The 20574-nt window shown below is 41.0% G+C and overlaps 2 protein-coding genes across 4 annotated transcripts in view; one reads left to right on the top strand and one right to left on the bottom strand.

Moving 5' to 3' along the window:
* The window catches only part of LOC126622957 (uncharacterized), a 53100-nt gene that overhangs the window by 12354 nt on the left and 20172 nt on the right, over positions 1 to 20574 (bottom strand). Inside the window, exons 1-2 of one of the 3 annotated variants that reach the window (XR_007623548.1) lie at positions 12189 to 12921; positions 11939 to 12083 (exon numbers count right to left, since the gene is read on the bottom strand). Coding sequence is in view for 2 of the 3 variants with exons in the window: in XM_050291623.1 (XP_050147580.1) it covers positions 12006 to 12083; positions 12189 to 12860 (750 nt within the window). In the remaining variant the exon portion in view is untranslated. Of the gene's footprint in view, positions 1 to 11708; positions 12084 to 12188; positions 12922 to 20574 lie in introns of those variants that run through there. The other 2 variants (XM_050291633.1, XM_050291623.1) reach the window with 2 other exon arrangements.
* Positions 1060 to 1464, top strand: LOC126614487 (caffeic acid 3-O-methyltransferase-like). Its single transcript, XM_050282164.1, has one exon. The coding sequence runs from the start codon at positions 1060 to 1062 to the stop codon at positions 1462 to 1464; it is 405 nt and encodes a 134-aa protein (XP_050138121.1).

Here is a 20574-nt window from a genome sequence, read left to right as displayed (position 1 = left end):
TAAAAATTTGATTAGAATAAAACCCAAAATAAAATACTGATTAAAAAAAAACATTTGTTGTTTTTGTGTTGTTCAATTTTCTGATTTTTAAAATAATTTTTTGGGTAAAAGACTGTTTACTACCCTCATGTTTTGTGGTTTTCAACATTTAGTACATCAAGTTTTTTTCGTCTCAGATTCATACCTAAAGTGTAAATTTTGGGACAGTCTCATACATCCGTTAGTCAAACTGTTAAATTTTCCATTAATTGTGACGTGTCACCATGACTGGATGCCATGTGTCTGTGACGTGGCGCCATATCATGGTCTTCAAACAACAAAGTGCACAATTTGTAGCTTTAAATCCATAAAAAAACTCCATTATGCAGAGTTGACCCATAAGGGCAGTCCTCCTAGTTGTATATTGAATCCAGGAGGAGGAATAAATTCCATTGTTGCACAAATTGTTACCTATAAAAAAAATAAAATCAATTAGATAAAAAGTTATGTACAAAAATAATTAACTAAGAATATGATAAACACAAATTATTTAAAACAATCCCTGGTAGCGGCGCCAATTTCTTAATAGGGATTTTTATCACCTGCAAAAGTAGGGATACAAAGTGTTGTACCATATATTGGGCTTCGATATTTGAGCTTATATATGGGCTTCACCACTAAGCCCATGATTTATGTAAGAGGGGAGGGAACCCTTACTCTATAAAAGGGATCCTCCTCACCTTCACTTAGGGGGGACTGAACGGGAAAGGGAAACAGATAGAGAGGCAGAGAATAATACAGAGAGCAAATACTAAGCCTCTATAGCCTCCATGCATACTGTAACCTTCATCAACATTTATCGACATCAGTGTGGACGTAGCCCAACTTGAGGTGAACCACGATATATCTTTGTGTTCTCGTGCGCTTGTGTGATTCACGATCGGATTTACGTTGGTCCAAGATACGTCGAATTTTGTGCATCAACATTTGGCGCCGTCTGTGGGAAACGACAGGAAAAGTTATGTCGGTTCTCTTTCATTTTTTCATCTCACCATTGTGAAACCCTTACAACTGTCCACCATGAATCTGCACAACCCAACCCAAGTCTCCGACGAAGAAGCAAACCTCTTCGCCATGCAGCTAGCCAACGCTTCTGTTCTCCCTATGGTGCTCAAAGCAGCCCTTGAGCTTGACCTCCTTGAGATCATGGCGAGAGCAGGGCCTGGCGTATTCGTTTCTCCGGCGGACTTAGCTTCGCAGCTACTGACCAATAACCCTGACGCCCCCGTTATGCTGGATCGCATGCTGCACCTCCTGGCTAGCTACTCCATCCTCACTTACTCCCTCCGCACGCTTCACGACAGCAATGTCGAGCAGTTGTACGGCCTCGGCCCCGTCTGCAAGTTCTTGACAAAGAACGAGGATGGTGTTTCCATTGCCCCTCTCTGCCTCATGAATCAGGACAAGGTCCTTATGGAGAGCTGAGCTCAAGTCGACGAAGATGAATGCTGTGGGGAGATAGATGTCGCGATCCAGTTCGTCAATGCACCACCACCATCGTCAGAGTTTCTGTTGTCGAGCTCGGTGAAAGGGCTCAAGGCTCTGCTGTCTGTTGCTGCTCACAAGAAGCTATATTTTTTTTTATCAGCTTCACAAGGACTTCCCTGAGTCGCCGTACATCGCGTTCCCGTCGGCAACCTCGTGGTCGGCATCGACTTGGTCTCTATCGCTCCATTCCTCTAACACCACGACAAACCTGCACCATAACTATGCCAATGCTGCATAGCTGCTCACAAGCTTGGCACGATGGCTGAGTGGGTTATCAGAGAATATGCGTACTATGGTGCAGTGTGCAACATGAGCATGACAGCGCAAGGTGTCGACCATCAACATGGAAGAAGCTAAGAACTTTATCTTTTCTTAAATGATTTGTTTAAAATTATCACTGTTTATTTAATATTTTATTATTATTTTGTCTTGATCTTGTTACTGCAGCGTCTGCTTTACAGTATGCATATTCTTTAAAATGAGACCACATCATTTCTATCACATTTATATTTTAGTGCACAGTTAGCAATATATTATATTGTTTTCATAACCTGTGTGCATATACAGTGCGACACCTCACAATATATATATATAATGAGTCCCCATTGCCATTATATTAAAGCTACATGACTACTGTTGTGTGTTTATTATGCCGGGTCACATCACAAACCATAATCATTCCTATCATAACTTTAGTATTATTACCCTTTGATATTGTCAGCCATCCCTCTTTTAAAATGATATAACTTTAATCATTTTTTGAATATTTTATTCATTATTTAAATATTAGTATAAAACTTTGGGCTAACCTTTATTTGATTACCCACTGTCTCACTATCGGTTTGGGAAAACCCATTAAGGAGATTAATCCATGGCAACCACACCACATGCATTCTATGTTACATTATTAAATTTCATTGAATTATATTGTCACATACACATTTCACTAGGCATACTACATTATTGTATGTTTATATGATCTATGTATGACAGTACCCGCAATATGCACACTTTAATGATTGATTGCTTGTATACGATACTCATACAATTTATTGATTAACCAGGGACCAAAATTATGGTGGTCAACACTATGGATCAGCCTATGGATCACTGAGCCACATGCTTATGGTGACAAAGATTTAGTCCGAACGATAATCTCTTGTCCGACCGAACACCCACTTGCTCAGACACTCACTTATAATGAGCGCACGCTGACGTCGAGTGCATACTCGCAATGAGGAACGCCACAAGCCGAGTTGCCTTGCAATGAGCACCACCTCTAGCCGAGCAATCGTTTCGTCGAGAGCATTGCCTCTAGCCGAGCAGCCTCGCAACGTATGCTACCTCTAGCTGAGTATTGCTTGACGTTAAGCATCGTCTCATGTCGAGTACCAGATCTAGACGACATCTAGTCACTTCGGCCCGTACATGGATTGGATTTGAAGTCTCCAGCCAACACATAGACCCATATACAAACCCAACAAGCGGATCCAAGTCATGTCGAGAATTAACTCATAATGAGCTCATGCTGATGTCGAGTGCATACTCGCAACGAGGAATGCCACAAGCCAAGCTGTCTCGCAATGAGCACCACCTTCAGCTGAGCAACCGCGTCGCCGAGAGCATTGCCTTTAGCTGAGCAGCCTCGCAACGTGTGTTACCTCTAGCTGAGTATTGCTTGACGTTAAGCACCGTCTCATGTTGAGTACTAGTTCTGAACGACATCTAGTCATTTCGGTCCACACATAGATTGAATTTGAAGTCTCCAGCCAAAAGACTCTCTTAACAGAAAACTTGGGGGACTCCTGTTGTACCATATATTGGGCCTCGATATTTAGGCTTATATTTGTGCTTCACCAATAAGCCCATGATTTATGTAAGAGGGGAGGGAACCCTTACTCTATAAAAGGGATTATCCTCACCTTCACTTATAGGGGACTGAGCGGGAAAGGCAAACAGATAGAGAGGCAGAGAATAATACAGAGAGCAAATACTAAGCCTTTATAGCCTCCATGCATACTGTAACCTTCATCAACATTTATTGACATTAGTGTGGTAGCCCAACTTGAGGTGAACCACGATATATCTTTGTGTTCTCGTGCGTTTGTATGATTTACGGTCGGATTTACGTTGGTCCAAGATCCGTCGGATTTTGTGCATCAACACAAACATTTAAAATACTTGCAAGAGTATAAGGTAATCGTAGTATGGTTGGCACTAACAAGATTGTTCTCCACAAAGATTGAATGAATAATTTATGTAAAACCAAATCTTAATTAATTATTTGAAAACAAAGTTTGAAAAAGTATGATTTTATAAGCTAAAATATTAAAAATGAATTAAATTAAAAACAATTAAATAAATTGACAAAGTACATAAAAGAAAAGAAAATAGTTTTGAAAATCTATTTAAGCACTAGGGTTCCGCCGTCACCTTAACAATCCTATGTAGTTCTTCCAATTATTTATGAATTACAAATGCATATTTTGAAGTTTAGGTTTTCCTGAAGTATGTCCTACTTGGAACCTCCAACATAGAACGTATATCTAACATGCAACCCGTTCGTGGTGTCTGGATTGAATGTGAACATGCAAGACTAATTAAGTTTTGTGAAAACCTTTTGAAAAACCATGTAACCCTTAAGATGTGTTGTTCATCCTAAGAAATTGCACATATTAACCACAAGAAGCCTTAGTCAATTTTAGGGACAGCCCTCAGCCAAAATTGCATCAAATTACTTTTCTAAATATTCTAATGGTGGCCAATCATCAAGACAATTAGATAGTTTCAAACACAGTGATTAACAATTCAAAACTTGCATGCATAATATCATAAGCAAATTGAAAAGAAACTGCATATTCTTGGTACGGTTTGTGGCCTCACCCTAACAAACGAAATTAGTTACTAACAATCATAAAACAAAATATTATTCAAAACATAGATAGAAAATACATTGAAAATAAACTTGAATCGTCAAAAGCTCTCTACAGCCAAAGTATTGTGTTCTCCATCTCCCTTTCTTCAAACTCTAATAGCTAAAAAGCTTTATTTATACTAATACAAAATAAAACCCTACCTAAAAAAAGTCTTAGAATCAAACAAGGAAACATAATAGAATAAGATAACTAGAAAATAAAAGGTTTCATATTTAAACTGAAATTCAGACTTCTAAAAAAATCAGACTTTTAACCGACCAAATCAACACCGATTTGGTCCCAAAAGGTCTCTTTTGAAAGCTTAAGTTGTTCCCAACAAATACTCTCGTTGATGCACAAAACCGAAGGGGTCTTGGAACAACGGAAATCCGACCGTGATCGTGGTTCACCCCAATGTTTGGGCTACGTCCACACTGATATTGTATTTCTGAGGGAGATAGAGCTCTGCATATGAGAGTGAGAGCTTTGAGAGAGCTTAGAGCTTAGGGGATGTGAGGAGGCTTAGGGTTTGTGAGGGTGAGGATGCCCTTTTATAGAATAAGGGCTCTTCCCCTTTTTACATATTTGCCCCTCCATTTATTACATAATTACATTTGAGTCCTCCGAGTATTTATACGAGGTCTAAATACAGAGGCCCTAAGTATGGTATAAACAGTAGTCCCCCAAGTCTTCAGTCAAGAGAGTCTTTTGGCTGGAGACTTGAAATTCAGTCTATGTGTGTGCCGAAGTAACTAGATGTCGTCTAGAACTGATACTCGATATGAGGCGGTGCCCAATCTGAAATGATGCTCAACTAGAAGTAACATATGTTGCGAGGTTGTTCTGCTTGTGGCTTATGTTACCTTGGTTGGCTCGGCTTGTGGCGTTGAAGGTGAGGGAGTCCCTTTTATAGAATAATGGCTCGCTCCTCAATACATAAATATGGGCTAAGGTTGATGCTTGCGGTGAGGCGGTTGCTCAGTAGGCGGCGATGCTCTCTAATGATGGTGAGGGAGTCCCCTTTTATAGAATAAGGGCTCGGTTCTCAATACATAAGTGATGGGTTAGGAGTGATGCTCGCAACGAAGTGGTTGCTCAGCTGGCGGCGATGCTCTCTAATGAAGGTGAGGGAATCCCTTTTATAAAATAAAGGCTCGCTCCTCAGTACATGAATAATGGGTTATGAGTGATGCTCGCGGCGAGGCGGTTGCTCAGCTGGCGGCGATGCTCTCTAATGAAGGTGAGGGAGTCCCTTTTATAAAATAAGGGCTCGCTTCTCAATACATAAATGATAGGCTAGAGTTGATGCTCTCTAATGATGGTGAGAGAGTCTCTTTTATAAAATAAGGGCTCGCTCCTCAATACATAAATGATGGGCTAGAGTTGATGCTAGCGGCGAGGCGGTTGCTCAGCAGGCGGCGATGCTCTCTAATGAAGGTGAGGGAGTCCCTTTTATAGAATAAGGGCTCGCTCCTCAATACATAAATGATGGGTGCTTTCTAATGAAAGTGAGGGAGTCCTTTTTATAGAATAATGGCTCGCTCCTCAGTACATAAATAATGGGCTAAGTCCCCCAAGTATTTTTCATGAGGCCCAATATATGGTACATAGTGTAGCCCCCCAAGTCTTCAGTCAATAGAGGCTGTTGGCTGGATACTTTAAATTCAATCCATGTATGGGCCGAAATAACGGTTATTCGGAGGCGGTCTTTGTAGACCATGCACTGAAGCTTTATAGGTGAAGCTTTGCAAGTTGAAGCTTTGAAGCTAGAGCTCTGTAAATGAAGTTTTTGAAGTTAGAGCTCTGTAAATGAAGCTTTTGAAGCTGATTGACATAAGTGATGCTCATGAATGTTTATGTTGATTAACATGAGTGATGCTCATGGATGTTGACATGAGTGATACTCATGAATGTTGACATGAGTGATGCTTATGAATGTTGACATGAATGATGGTCATGAATGTTTATGTATGATTGACATGAGTGATGCTTATGAAATGTTTATGTATGATTGACATGAGTAATGCTCATGTATAATTTTGGAGTACTGGGTGTACTTTTGATCACCTGGTTGGTGATAATAGCGGTAGGGTGCCAAATAATTTTGGAGTACTGGGCGTACTTTTGATCACCTGGTTGGTGATAACAGTGGCAGGCTGCTGAATAATTTTTTGTAGTATTGGATGTACTTTTGATCACCTGGTTGGTGATAATAGAGGGTCTGGCTCTTTTAGGCATATAGGTCTTCGCCCTCCACATAACCTTCTAGCCCATTATTCCTTTTTTTTACTCTCTGATGGGGTTTATACAGATGTCTCCGAAAGATAAGAAAAAAAAATTACATCATTCAAAAATAAATAAAGCAGTCGTTGGTCCGTACTGGGTTGTTGCAGATCTTTTTCCATGTGCGTCTTCCAGTGGCTTCTTCAGAAGAATGGGAACATACATGATGAAAGTTTTCTTTTTTTAAAAGTTGATGACATCTTCTGCTTTGGTGGTCGACAAAAGCAAAAGTATAATCCTGGATTTTCCTTTCTGTATTCATTTTCTTCCCTTTTTCTTTTTCTGCTGTCTGAACACCAGCTGGTGTACTCCAGCTGTAAAACCCCATTAGAGTGCTTTTATTGATCTCATCCAGCAGGTCGTTGTCCATGATCCTGGGTGCTGAGTGAAAGGCTGTTGTCCGATCTACTTCGAGCCAACCATAGGAGGGTTGATGTGGGACCTGGTGGAAGGTGTAGCGTTGCACAACTTTCGAGTGTCGCCAAGACCCGGTCCATGACCCGACCCATTCGTCTCATCCGTTAGGTTCGAGAGTGAATCCCCTATATCTTTTTCTCCTAGATTTCACTGTATTTACAGTTACTATTGTGGTCCTGCTCGAGATCGGCGAGACGTGGAGCTCTTCTCCTCATCCAGGCCAAGGGACTGCAGAGCTCTTCTTCTGCTATCAACAGTGTGACGGCGAAACCAGGGAGAGACTTGATGGGGTCGAAGCTCTCGACAGTGGAGAGGGGCTCGAGCTGGAGGTGGCCACTGTGATCGAAGAACCCGACCCGGAACGAGAGCCCGTTCGCTATTTCCTGAGCTTTCTGCTTGGCCAGTAAGATGCTGATGCTGCTGCTGTCTTCTAGTTTCTGCTTTTCGCTTTTGGCGCTGTGCCCTTTCCGATGAAGACTCAGATTTTGGTTCATCATCTGGGACAAAACCAGTACCACTAACTGATGGACCTTGGTATAAAATCTTGGTTCCTTGTAATGAGTTGGGTTGGATTTTCGTTTGGAGTCTCCAGATTGGTGGAAATAAGATTCTCTAAAAAAGATATATCCACCGACCTTCAACCATCCCATCATCTTTTCCACCAAATACTCTACCTCCTTATCTGACAGATACATAAGAAGCCAATTTGAGAATACCAAATCCACCGAGTTTTCAGAAATCTTCAGATCAGGTGATGTCACATCAGCCCATATGAACTTGACGTTCTTATGTTGTCCATTAATGCTTTCATTCTTCTTTATCACACTATCAATGAAGTCCAATGTGAAAAGCTGACTGGCATTTTCAGCTAATTCTCCAGTGAAACGACCAATCCCAGCCCTAAGTTCTACAACCGATTTGCCCTCATAGGGAGGGAGCAACGAAAGCACCTCAGGTCGTTCTTCCTTGTCGAGATCAGAGGCCTTGGAGTCGAGCATCATGGCCTCAACGGTCAAATCGGTGGAGTGCTCCACCCAATAATTCTTCTGCACCTCCCACTCTTGCCCATTAGCAAAAGCAGCCATTGTTGACAGAAATGGCGATCGAGAGAGTTGAGAATTCAAATTCGAACGAGAGCGAGTGAGATGAGGAGAGGAAGAAGACCCGGGCTAAGATCCCTCAACCGCAATGCGTGATCTCGAAAAGCTCCTGGATCTTCGGTTGTTCGCTCTGCCTCGCTGCTGCATATATATATATGCGTATATCTAGATAGAGAAACAGGGGAAAGAGAGAGATGAGAAGGAGTCGGGAAAGCGAGAGTTTGTAAGTTTCTGGGTTTTTTTTTTTTAGGAAAACTCTGGGTTCTTGATTTTTACAGATTCACGGTGGAGGTGAAAAAATGAAATAGAACCGACATGATTTTTTTTATGTCGTTTCCCACAGACGGCGCCAAATGTTGATGCACAAAACTGGAGGGGTCTTGGAACAACGTAAATCCGACCGTGAATCTGCAAAAAAGTAAATAACACAAGATGTATCGTGGTTCACCCCAATGTTTGGACTACGTCCACACTAATATTGTATTTCTGAGGGAGATAGAGCTCTGCATATGAGAGTGAGAGCTTTTAGAGAGCTTAGAGCTTAGGGGATATGAGGAGGCTTAGGGTTTGTGAGGGTGAGGATGCCCTTTTATAGAATAAGGGCTCCTCCCCTTTTTACATATTTGCCCCTCCATTTATTACATAATTACATTTGAGTTCCCCGAGTATTTATACGAGATCTAAATACGGAGACCCTAAGTATGGTATAAACAACTCTGAAGGAATCTTCCTCAAAATATGCCATATTGACCTTGAAAATACCTAAAACGTCCAAAAACGTCAATATGGGAAAGCTGCGCGCTGGGCCATTATTTCATTGTCACGGTCAAAAGACATGGTAGAAAAATCTAAAACTTTGACACAATCATCTTGAAAGATCATGAACATCCTCCAATTGGAATCACTCGAAAATTCATCCATTTGGTCACTTTTTGCTTAAGAGGAAGTCGAATGTCTTACATTGAAAATACATAACGAAGTATCAAAGTTCACACAAAATAACCAATAGATTAACACTAAGTATAGGGTAAAATATATAGTATAATATTGACTTATCACAACCTTAAAATGAAATTAGTAAAAGAAACCTTTGGGAGGTTCCGAAGAAAGTTCTCAGATACTTGAAGAAGACACATCAGTATGTACTGTGTTACAGTCATGTTGATAACTTAAAATTGATTACACTGATGCTGATTGGGAGGTTGTGTAGATTATAGAATGTCTACCAGTGGCTACATTTTCATGTTTGTTGGAGGGGGCAATATCTTGGAGAAGTAAAAAGCAATAGGGCAGTGTTAACCATGGAATCAGAATCTATAGTATGTTTTGAAGCAATGAGACAAGGGAATTGGATGAAGGATTTGATCTATCACATGAAAATTGTAAGAAGTATAGAGAGACCAGTGAAGATTTTCTGTGATAACACTGCAGCAGTCTTCTTTGCAAAGAACAAGAAGAGGTCAGAGGCTTCGAAATTGATGGACATCAAATATTTGAAGGTGCAAGACAAAGTGAGGGGAGGAGTCATATAGATTGAACACATCAGTACTCATGACACGATTGCAGATCCATTAACTAAGCCCTGAATGTCATAGTCTTCAACAAACATGTCTTGAAAATGGGATTGCAGCCTTCACTGGATCATTATTAATGTGGGAGTAAGTTACTTAAGAATGAAAACCTTACTATTTTTTTTATATTACATGCTAAGAAATGTACTGAGTTGATTTGTTTCATCTATTATGCAATGCACAATTTCTGAACATGTTAATTATATGAAGTAAATCTTTGCAAGGTTAATATGAATGAGATATTCATGATATATTTGGACCAAAAATGTGGGAGTTTACATATTAGTATACTATTTTGATCCCAATTTATGTTTTCTCGATGACAATAGCTATAATATATTGTATGAGTATGTGACTATGGAAACTGATGCAAGAATTTGATATCATGGTTTCTTGAGTCCTGCAAGTATGATGTTTTGGTTAATTGTCGAAGTCGATTAGTTAAAGTAACTCAGTGATCACTTTTATCCAAGCAAATGCAATACTGTTGAGCATGTTTGATCTCACTCATGTGCGAGAATGTAGAGTTCCTTATGTGAGCTCATCAAACATTGTAAGAAGCATGAGCTAACTAAGATGAGTTATGATAACTATAGGACTTCACTAGGGTTATAATGTCTGGATATTAAATAACTATATTGGACGGAAATATCATTAATTAAGTATAATTTGAACTTAATAAGCAGATAATTGATAACAAACTGCAAGGCACTACCTCCTTAATTGGAGGAGGCAGTTGCCAAAAGATATAGACAAAAAGGTTCGTCCCTCCACTCGGTATAAATTGTGATTTTCCGTATAGAACACTTGCCCCTACAGGTTAGTATGCTTGTTCTTGTTTTGATTCTTAAAACTAACTGCAATAAACAATGCAGTGATTGTGCATTAGGGTTTACTCAAGCTGGTGTCATCATCATCCTGTTCCTGAGCAGTGAGAGAAATCCGAGCGACTTCATCGAGAATGACCATTTTTGTTCCGCAAGATAACAATGTCTGATCTAGCACGAAATCAATCAGATCCTCTATGTATCTTGGAGTTCTTCCAATCTAAATATTGGTGTACACCACAACTAATCACATTCCTAAAGAGGAAGCAATATCTACTTTTAGATATCTTCTAGAATTCTCCTGGCTTAGCACGAGGATTCTATCCTAAAAATGTCTCTCTCCCGACTGGTATAAATACACCCATCTAGAGTTTGTCTCTGGTAACACAATCATCGCACTCTAATTCTCTTACCCATTGCTTGAGTCTTATACTTGCTTACTAACTTTACTATCGGAGAACCTTTGACCAATACACCCTCGCATCTTAGGCTGTTGCTCACGGTTGTTTGCTGTTTTACATGTTACTTGGATTTTTGCCCCAACCACGGCAGTGCACTAATTTGGTTCCAACACCCAAATTGGCATTTTTCTTAAAATTTAAATATAAAAATATAGGTCTAAAATTTGCATTAAGAATGCTCTAAATCACAAAAATGATTTTAGATCACACTCGTTTGTTCTACTTTGTTGTCGTGGCTGTAATTTAAATTGATGAGTTTGCATGAGCTTTGTACGAAAAGCAAAGACTTCGCATTATTTCAGTTGAATTATTAAATTGTGTTTTTCTTTTTTTTTCTTTTCAAACTTTGTAAATAAGAAAGTGAACATGTAGTGGTGGGATTTGTATGAAAAGCAAGACCGTCTGCATCAGCTTGGACGTTGATCCGACCCCTTTTCTTTTTCCAAAGGACAATAATGGAAGACTAACTTTATTTAAATATTTTTGTAGCAATTGTATGGTGAATGATAGTCCAGCACTTAAAAGGGCATTGTGTAGCTGCAAAACCATATGACTACAGAATAAGAGAACATAATTTATATCAAAATATAATTCAACATAAAAGAACTGAAATCCAAAACGAGACAGTATCACTTCCAAAATAACAATACATAACAGAACATAGTCCAAATCCAAAACCAAAGGTACAATAGATCTAGACAGGAACCTTCAAACAAAAGTCCTAGATTACATAACATCTAAAAAGTTTGAAACCCAAAACTACATAGGTCATTAATTACATTACATTACCAGGTAAGCAAAACAAAATATCATTCAGAAACAAACACAAACAAACACCTCGTAGAAAATTCAGACTGTTCATTCCATAATACTTGCAGTTGAAGTGCAAATAAAGTTGAGGTGTTCACGCTTCATTCTTATCAAGGAACACGGTGGTCAGAACCAAGTTTGACAGCAATGATACCCTCAGCAATTTGACACCCTACGTACAAGGTTTAGATCACACATTAGGTCGATTGCAAAATATGGACTCATAAAATTGAGAGAACAGTAAAAAAAAACGGGTGTGATTAGGTACTTTTCAGACCTCTTCCATGGTAAGATGGACCTCCTTCTCTTCAAGGGCACCGACATCCTTGACGTTGAACGTGTTGAGCATGGTTACGCTTGAAATGGTAGACATAGGCTTCACCTCCAGGTCATCCATAATCATATAAGTCACAACACCTTTCACATACCCTCCCTCGCCGGACGTTGTTCTTTCAGCAGCGGATCGATGGACAAAAGTCGCCGGTGAAGTTATGCTTGAACGGCAGTGCGGACAAGTGGCTTTAGGGTCGTCGGTTACAACGATTGGCCGGTTGCTGTAATTACAACAACAATTACGACAACCATAGATTGACTTTTCAGCAGAGGAGTCATCTATCGTCAGCATATGAAGGACATCAGCACCAACATCACTTGTTGCAGTTGCCTTAGGTTTCAGAAGGGATTCCTTGTTAAAGTGTGGTTGCAGGGATTCCTTGTTAAAGTGTGGTTGCATGTATGTGCTGCTTAGGCTTTCGACACTGCCATAAAGCTTGCCTAACGAGCCAACCATGCCATCTTTGGAGAGGAGGCGGATGACAGTGCCAAGAGGCAAAGACAGGATTGTGAGGAGAAAGTCCACAAAGTCTTTGCCAGCTTCAGCAAAGAGAACTCGTTTACCCTTTGTATCGATGAGGAGCTTCAAACAAACACTTGGATTGGAGGTTGCCATGTACACAGAGAGCTTTGAGTATATTTTTCAAGCAACGTAAGTTTAGTGCATCGTACTTGCAATAATGGATCTATTTATAGAATTTTAACCCTTCATTAAAAATACTTAGGCCACCAAAATGATTGATAAGTTTTAGTTGGTTTAGGGCTAGTTTGGTGTTATGTTTTTTCGAAAAAAATTTGTTTTTGTTGTGCAGTGAGAATAACCATCTCTAAAATAAAGTTATTGAGTGTTTGTTAAACTTTTGTTGTTGTTGTTGTTGTTTTGTTTTGGTGAAAGTGCTTTTAACAAAACAAAATAGTGTCTTAGTGTTTGATAAACTTTCATAAAAATGTTGTTAATATGTTTAATGACTAAAAAGGATGTGGTGTTGAATGTGATATAATAATTATCAAAGAGAATAATGCAGGGGTAAATATTGTAATTTTGTAAAATATGCATGGGTATACTTGCTATTTGAAATTTTCATTAAATGGGCACTGTTCACAATAACAACAACAACAACAACAAAGCCTTTTCCCACTAAGTGGGGTCGGCTATATGAATCCTAGAACGCCATTGCGCTCGGTTTTGTGTCATGTCCTCCGTTAGATCCAAGTACTCTAAGTCTTTTCTTAGAGTCTCTTCCAAAGTTTTCCTAGGTCTTCCTCTACCCCTTTGGCCCTGAACCTCTGTCCCGTAGTCACATCTTCGAACCGGAGCGTCAGTCGGCCTTCTTTGCCCATGTCCAAATCACCGGAACCGATTTTCTCTCATCTTTCCTTCAATTTCGGCTACTCCTACTTTACCTCGGATATCCTCATGCCCAATCTTATCCTTTCTCGTGTGCCCACACATCCCACGAAGCATCCTCATCTCCGCTACACCCATTTTGTGTACGTGTTGATGCTTCACCGTCCAACATTCGGTGCCATACAACATCGTTGGCCTTATTGTCGTCCTATAAAATTTTCCCTTGAGCTTCAGTGGCCTACGACGGTCACATAACACGCCGGATGCACTCTTACACTTCATCCATCCAGCTCGTATTCTATGGTTGAGATCTCCATCTAATTCTCCGTTCTCTTGCAAGATAGATCCTAGGTAGCAAAAACGGTCGCTTTTTGTGATCTTCGCTAGATTGCTCCGGTCATTAGTGTGGATAAGTATATAAATGAATAGAGATAGGAAAGCAAACACAAGATGTACGTGGTTCACCCAGATTGGCTACGTCCACGGAATAGAAGAGTTCTCATTAATTGTGAAGGGTTTACACAAGTACATAGGTTTAAGCTCTCCTTTAGTGAGTACAAGTGAATAATTTAGTACAAATGACATTAGGAAATATTGTGAGAGAATGATCTCGTAATCACGAAACTTCTAAGTATCGGAGTGTGGTATCGTCTTGACTTGCCTTATCTGTCTCATAGGTAGATGTGGCATCTTCTCTGGAAGTACTCTTCCTCCATCCAGGGGTGGTATCTTTAACTGGTGGAGATGCACAAGGTAATGTATCAATTTCACTTGAAGCTTACTTGTAGTTTCAGGCTTGGTCAAGCGCGATACAAACCATGTAGTAAGAGTCCCCCAAGTCGCCGAGCTAGGGGATCTGCTGAAAGAGGTGACAGACAAGGTAAGCAATCAGAGCTCCGGCTGATTGTTCACCTTCTCCCCATCTTGCAGCAGCATGAAGGATAAAGAGAAGAAAAATGAGAAGAGATGATATGGGATACTTTTGCTTTTGAAGAAGTAACTTTCCACAGGCTTATTCTTGAACTGAGCTGGAGGGTTTTCTGGTTTCCTCCAGAGCCGACTGAAGAATTTGAGGGTCAAAACAAGTCCATCAAATCTAGAGTACGTTCGACCCTGCTGATATGGGATACTTTTGCTTTTGACAGAGTAATGGATGTATCGGCACGTGTGCTGTTACGCTTGTCTCCACATGCTTCCTTGTATCCTTCGCACTTGCCCTATCTGTTCCTCAAGCAGATGCGGTATCTTCCCTGGAAACATAAGATGTTGAAGATGAGTACTCGAGAGCAATGCCAGGTAAGTAATCAGGTAAGGGGTTCCAGGCAGTCAGTTCCTGGCTGGAAGCTTGATTCCAAGTGCTGACTGATTGCTCTCTTTCTCCTTGTCTTGCAGGTACAAACAAGGCCAAAGGAAAAGACAGGGAAAAAGCATGATATGGGATACTCTTGCTTTTAACCCTGATGATATGAGATATTCTTGCTCTAGTATAGCTTGTTTGTAGAGGTATTATCGGGGGGAAAGAAAGCTGAATATTTCGAAAGGCTTCGTTGGGAGTGCCCTCTCAGATATGAGGAAGGGTTGAGTATTTTTGCAGGTCTGCCTGTCCGTTGGGGATGGAGGTCGACATATATAGGAGTCTCCCTAACAACAAGTAGTAATGCTATTCCTTTACCCTGCTTGGTCATAGCACGGTAGTGGGAGCTGTCAGCTTCACATGTTTTAACTCTGTCAGAGCACTTTGAAAAAGTGGTCTGTGGTATCTGGCTCTCGAGAAGTCTTCGACAGAATGCCCATAATTTCCGCAAAGCTGAGTGTGCGTGTGACAGGTGCTGACAAGGCTAGAAAAGTAGGTGTCTCTTCGATTTCTGAGATCGGCCCTCGTGGTCTCTGAGCAGCCCAGCTTTTGAGAAAGCGAGCGTCTCTTCGATTGATTCGGAGAACGATGCATCTTCGAGTTTTAAGAAAACAATCATGCTGGGGGTCTGGCTCTCGAGATTCGGGGAGCAGTGTCACTTCGATTTTTGAGAAAGTAATCATGTTGGGAGTCTGGCTCTCGAGATTCGGAGGGCGGTGCCTCTTCGATTTTGGAGCAAGCAATCTTGTTGGGAGTGTTTTCTCGAATGTGAGTAAAGGTTGGGCATGTTTGCTAGTCTACCTTGCCACGAAGCACAGAGGTTGACACACAGGGATTTTCCAATTATCCAGCAATGGTACTGTTCCTTTACCCTCTCTTCGATTTTTGAGAAAGTAGTCATGTTGGGAGTCTAGCTCTCGAGATTCGGAGGACGGTGCCTCTTCGATTTTGGAGCAAGCAATCTTATTGGTAGTGTTTTCTTGAGTGTGAGTAAAGGTTGGGCATGTTTGCTAGTCTACCTTGCCACGAAGCACAGAGGTTGACACACAGGGACTTTCCAATTATCCAGCAGTGGTACTGTTCCTTTACCATTGTGGGTAATAATATGGTAGCTAGACCTTCAAAATTTATGGATCTAAACTTTGTTAGTGCTGTTTCTTTGCTATTCTTTTACCTTTCTTGGTCAGAGCGATGTAGTGGGAGCTGCAAGCTTTACGTGCTCAATTTTGGCAGAGAACTTTGGCAAAGTTATCTGTAGTACCCATGAGCTATTGTTGCGTGTGGGAAGTGGGTGATTGAACAGTAAGATTCATGTGTTTTCTACTTCCTCAGAAGTCTTCGACAGAATGCCCATAATTTCCGCAAAGCTGAGTGTGCGTGTGACAGGTGCTGACAAGGCTGGAAAAGTAGGTGCATCTTCGATTTCTGAGATCGGCCCTCGTGGTCTCTGAGAAGCCCAGCTTTTGAGAAAGCGAGTGCCTCTTCGATTTCTGAGATCGGCCTTCGTGGTCTTTGAGCAGCCTAACTTTTGAGAAAGCAAACGCCTCTTTGATTTCTGAGATCAACCCTCGTGGTCTCTAAGCAGCCCAACTTTTGAGAAAGCAAACGCCTCTTCGATTTCTGAGCAGGCGCCTCTTCGATTTCTGGAGCTCCGTCGAGTGCAGATTTTTATAGGGGCTGGCATTAAGTTCCAAAGCACACTTGAATCTCCACCAGTAGAAGCTCCATTCTTGCACTTCTAAGATCTTGATTTGTCCAACCTCTTCTCTCTTCAACACCTTTGAAAATGTCTGGCCCCTCCGACCGTCGTTTTGACTTGAACCTTGTTGAAGAGGCAGCCCCGCCTTCTCCAGACAACATATGGCGCCCATCCTTCGTCTCCCCTACTGGTCCTCTTACCGTTGGGGATTCCGTGATGAAGAATGATATGACTGCTGCGGTGGTGGCCAGGAACCTTCTTACTCCCAAAGATAACAGACTACTTTCCAAACGGTCTGATGAGTTAGCTGTTAAGGATTCGCTGGCTCTCAGTGTTCAGTGTGCAGGTTCTGTGTCTAATATGGCCCAACGCCTATTTGCTCGAACCCGCCAAGTTGAATCATTGGCGGCTGAGGTGATGAGTCTCAAACAGGAGATTAGAGGGCTCAAGCATGAGAATAAACAGTTGCACCGGCTCGCACATGACTATGCTACAAACATGAAGAGGAAGCTTGACCCGATGAAGGAAACTGATGGTCAGGTTTTACTTGATCATCAGAGATTTGTGGGTTTGTTCCAAAGGAATTTATTGCCTTCGTCTTCTGGGGCTGTACCGCGTAATGAAGCTCCAAATGATCAACCTCTGATGCCTCCTCCTTCTAGGGTTCTGTCCAGTACTGAGGCTCCGAATGATCCCCCTCCGGTGCCTTCTCTTTCTGGGGCTCTACCGACTGCTGAGACTTCTCCTAAGCAACCCTTGTGAAGGCTCCCTCTTGTTTGTTTATTTTGACTCATGTATATGTACATATTTGTAGCTTATCGGGGATATCAATAAATAAATTTTCCTTCATTTCAACGTATTGTGTTAAATACACCAAAACCTTCTTCGCTAAGTTCTTTGAATTTTCTTTTGTTGAAGCTTGTATGTTGAAGCTTTTTGAGTGGAGCATGTAGGTTGGGGTAGTGTTCCCTTAATTTCCCGAGTGAGGAAAACTTCTCGGTTGGAGACTTGGAAAATCCAAGTCACTGAGTGGGATCGGCTATATGAATCTTAGAACGCCATTGTGCTCGGTCCTGTGTCATGTCCTTCGTTAGATCCAAGTACTCTAAGTCTTTTCTTAGAGTCTCTTCCAAAGTTTTCCTAGGTCTTCCTCTACCCCTTCGGCCCTGAACCTCTGTCCCATAGTCGCATCTTCTAATCGGAGCGTCAGTAGGCCTTCGTTGCACATGTCCAAACCACCGTAACCGATTTTCTCTCATCTTGCCTTCAATTTCGGCTACTCCTACTTTACCCCGGATATCCTCATTCTTAATCTTATCCTTTCTCGTGTGCCCACACATCCAACGAAGCATCCTCATCTCCGCTACACCCATTTTGTGTATGTGTTGATGTTTCACCGCCCAACATTCTGTGCCATACAGCATCGCTGGCCTTATTGCCGTCCTATAAAATTTTTCCCTTGAGCTTCAGTGGCATACGGCGGTCACACAACACGCCGGATGCACTCTTCCACTTCATCCATCCAGCTTGTATTCTATGGTTGAGATCTCCATCTAATTCTCCGTTCTTTTGCAAGATAGATCCTAGGTAACGAAAACGGTCGCTCTTTGGTATTTCTTGATCTCCGATCCTCACCCCTAACTCGTTTTGGCCTCCATTTGCACTGAACTTGCACTCCATATATTCTGTCTTTGATTGGCTTAGGCGAAGACCTTTAGATTCCAACACTTCTCTCCAAAGGTTAAGCTTTGCATTTACCCCTTCCTGAGTTTCATCTATCAACACTATATCGTCTGCGAAAAGCATACACCAAGGAATATCATCTTGAATATGTCCTGTTAACTCATCCATTACCAACGCAAAAAGGTAAGGACTTAAGGATGAGCCTTAATGTAATCCTACAGTTATGGGAAAGCTTTCGGTTTGTCCTTCATGAGTTCTTACGGCAGTCTTTGCTCCTTCATACATATCCTTTATAGCTTGGATATATGCTACTCGTACTCCTTTCTTCTCTAAAATCCTCCAAAGAATGTCTCTTGGGACCCTATCATACGCTTTTTCCAAATCTATAAAGACCATGTGTAAATCCTTTTTCCCATCTCTATATCTTTCCATCAATCTTCGTAAGAGATAGATTGCCTCCATGGTTGAGCGCCCTGACATGAACCCGAATTGGTTGTCCGAAACCCGTGTCTCTTGCCTCAATCTATGCTCAATGACTCTCTCCCAGAGCTTCATTGTATGACTCATTAGCTTAATACCCCTATAGTTCATGGAATTTTGTACGTCGCCCTTATTCTTGTAGATAGGCACCAAAGTGCTCGTTCGCCACTCATTTGGCATCTTCTTCATTTTCAAAATCCTATTGAAAAGGTCAGTGAGCCATGTTATACCTGTCTCTCCCAAAACTTTCCACACTTCGATTGGTATATCGTCTGGGCCTACTGCTTTTCTATACTTCATCTTCTTCAAAGCTACAACCACTTCTTCCTTCCGGATTCTACGATAAAAAGAGTAGTTTCTACACTCTTCTGAGTTACTCAACTCCCCTAAAGAAGCACTCATTTCATGTCCTTCATTGAAAAGATTATGAAAATAACCTTTCCATCTGTCTTTAACCGCGTTCTCTGTAGCAAGAACCTTTCCATCCTCATCCTTGATGCACCTCACTTGGTTTAGGTCCTTTGTCTTCTTTTCCCTTGCTCTAGCTAATTTATAGATATCCAACTCTCCTTCTTTGGTATCTAGTCGCTTATACATATCGTCATAAGCCGCTAACTTAGCTTCTCTCACAGCTTTCTTCGCTTCTTGCTTCGCTTTTCTATACCTTTCACTATTTTCATCGGTCCTATCCTTGTATAAGGCTTTACAACATTCCTTCTTAGCCTTCACCTTTGTTTGTACCTCCTCATTCCACCACCAAGATTCCTTTTGGTGTGGGGCAAAACCTTTGGACTCTCCTAATACCTCTTTTGCTACTTTTCGAATACAACTAGCCATGGAATCCCACATTTGGCTAGCTTCCCTCTCTCTATCCCACACACACTGGGTGATTACTTTCTCTTTGAAAATGGCTTGTTTTTCTTCTTTTAGATTCCACCATCTAGTCCTTGGGCACTTCCAAGTCTTGTTCTTTTGTCTCACTCTTTTGATATGTACATCCATCACCAACAAGCGATGTTGATTAGCCACGCTCTCTCCTGGTATAACTTTGCAATCCTTACAAGTTATACGATCCCCTTTCCTCATTAGGAGAAAATCTATTTGTGTTTTTGACGATCCACTCTTGTAGGTGATCACATGTTCTTCTCTCTTCTTATTATTATTTTTTGTTTATTCATTTTTCAATATATTAGTATTTTTTTTCCATGTAACATGAATTATTTAAGTAGATAGCCTAATTTACTACAAGATTAATTTGAGAGCACATATAAAAAGACCTCACAGATCCTCATTTTGAGGACCTTAGGAGAGCAGTTCTCATGGGCCGATAGTGCAAAATGAGCACTGGTGATCTTTTGGAATCAATTGGCAAAGGAACCTTGATAGTTGAGACAAAGAAAGGCACTAGGTACATCTAGAAGTCATGATTGTTATTGACCAAAAAAAAAAAAAGAAGTCATGATTGTACCTGATCTTAATGAGAACCTACTTAGTGTAAGAGAAATTGTTGAGCAAGGATATTGGCTACCATTTGGAGATTTCATGGTCTGCATATTTGGAGACAGGAATTTACAGGATCATACTGACATAGTATAAATGAAAGGAAACAAGTGCTTCCCACTTACATTTGAGTGTATGAAGCATTTGATGGCAAATAGAGTTACTGTTGTATGCTTTTCTTGGAGGTGGCACAAGAGATTTGGACATCTTAACTATGAAAGTTGAAGTTGATTCAGGCAAGGTGTTATAGCAGGCGGATTCATTGC

This window comes from Malus sylvestris, chromosome 1, assembly GCF_916048215.2.
Source record: "Malus sylvestris chromosome 1, drMalSylv7.2, whole genome shotgun sequence".
Taxonomy (NCBI): Eukaryota; Viridiplantae; Streptophyta; class Magnoliopsida; order Rosales; family Rosaceae; genus Malus; species Malus sylvestris.
Note: the sequence above shows the minus strand (reverse complement) of the source record. Positions and strands in the feature narration are given on the sequence as shown.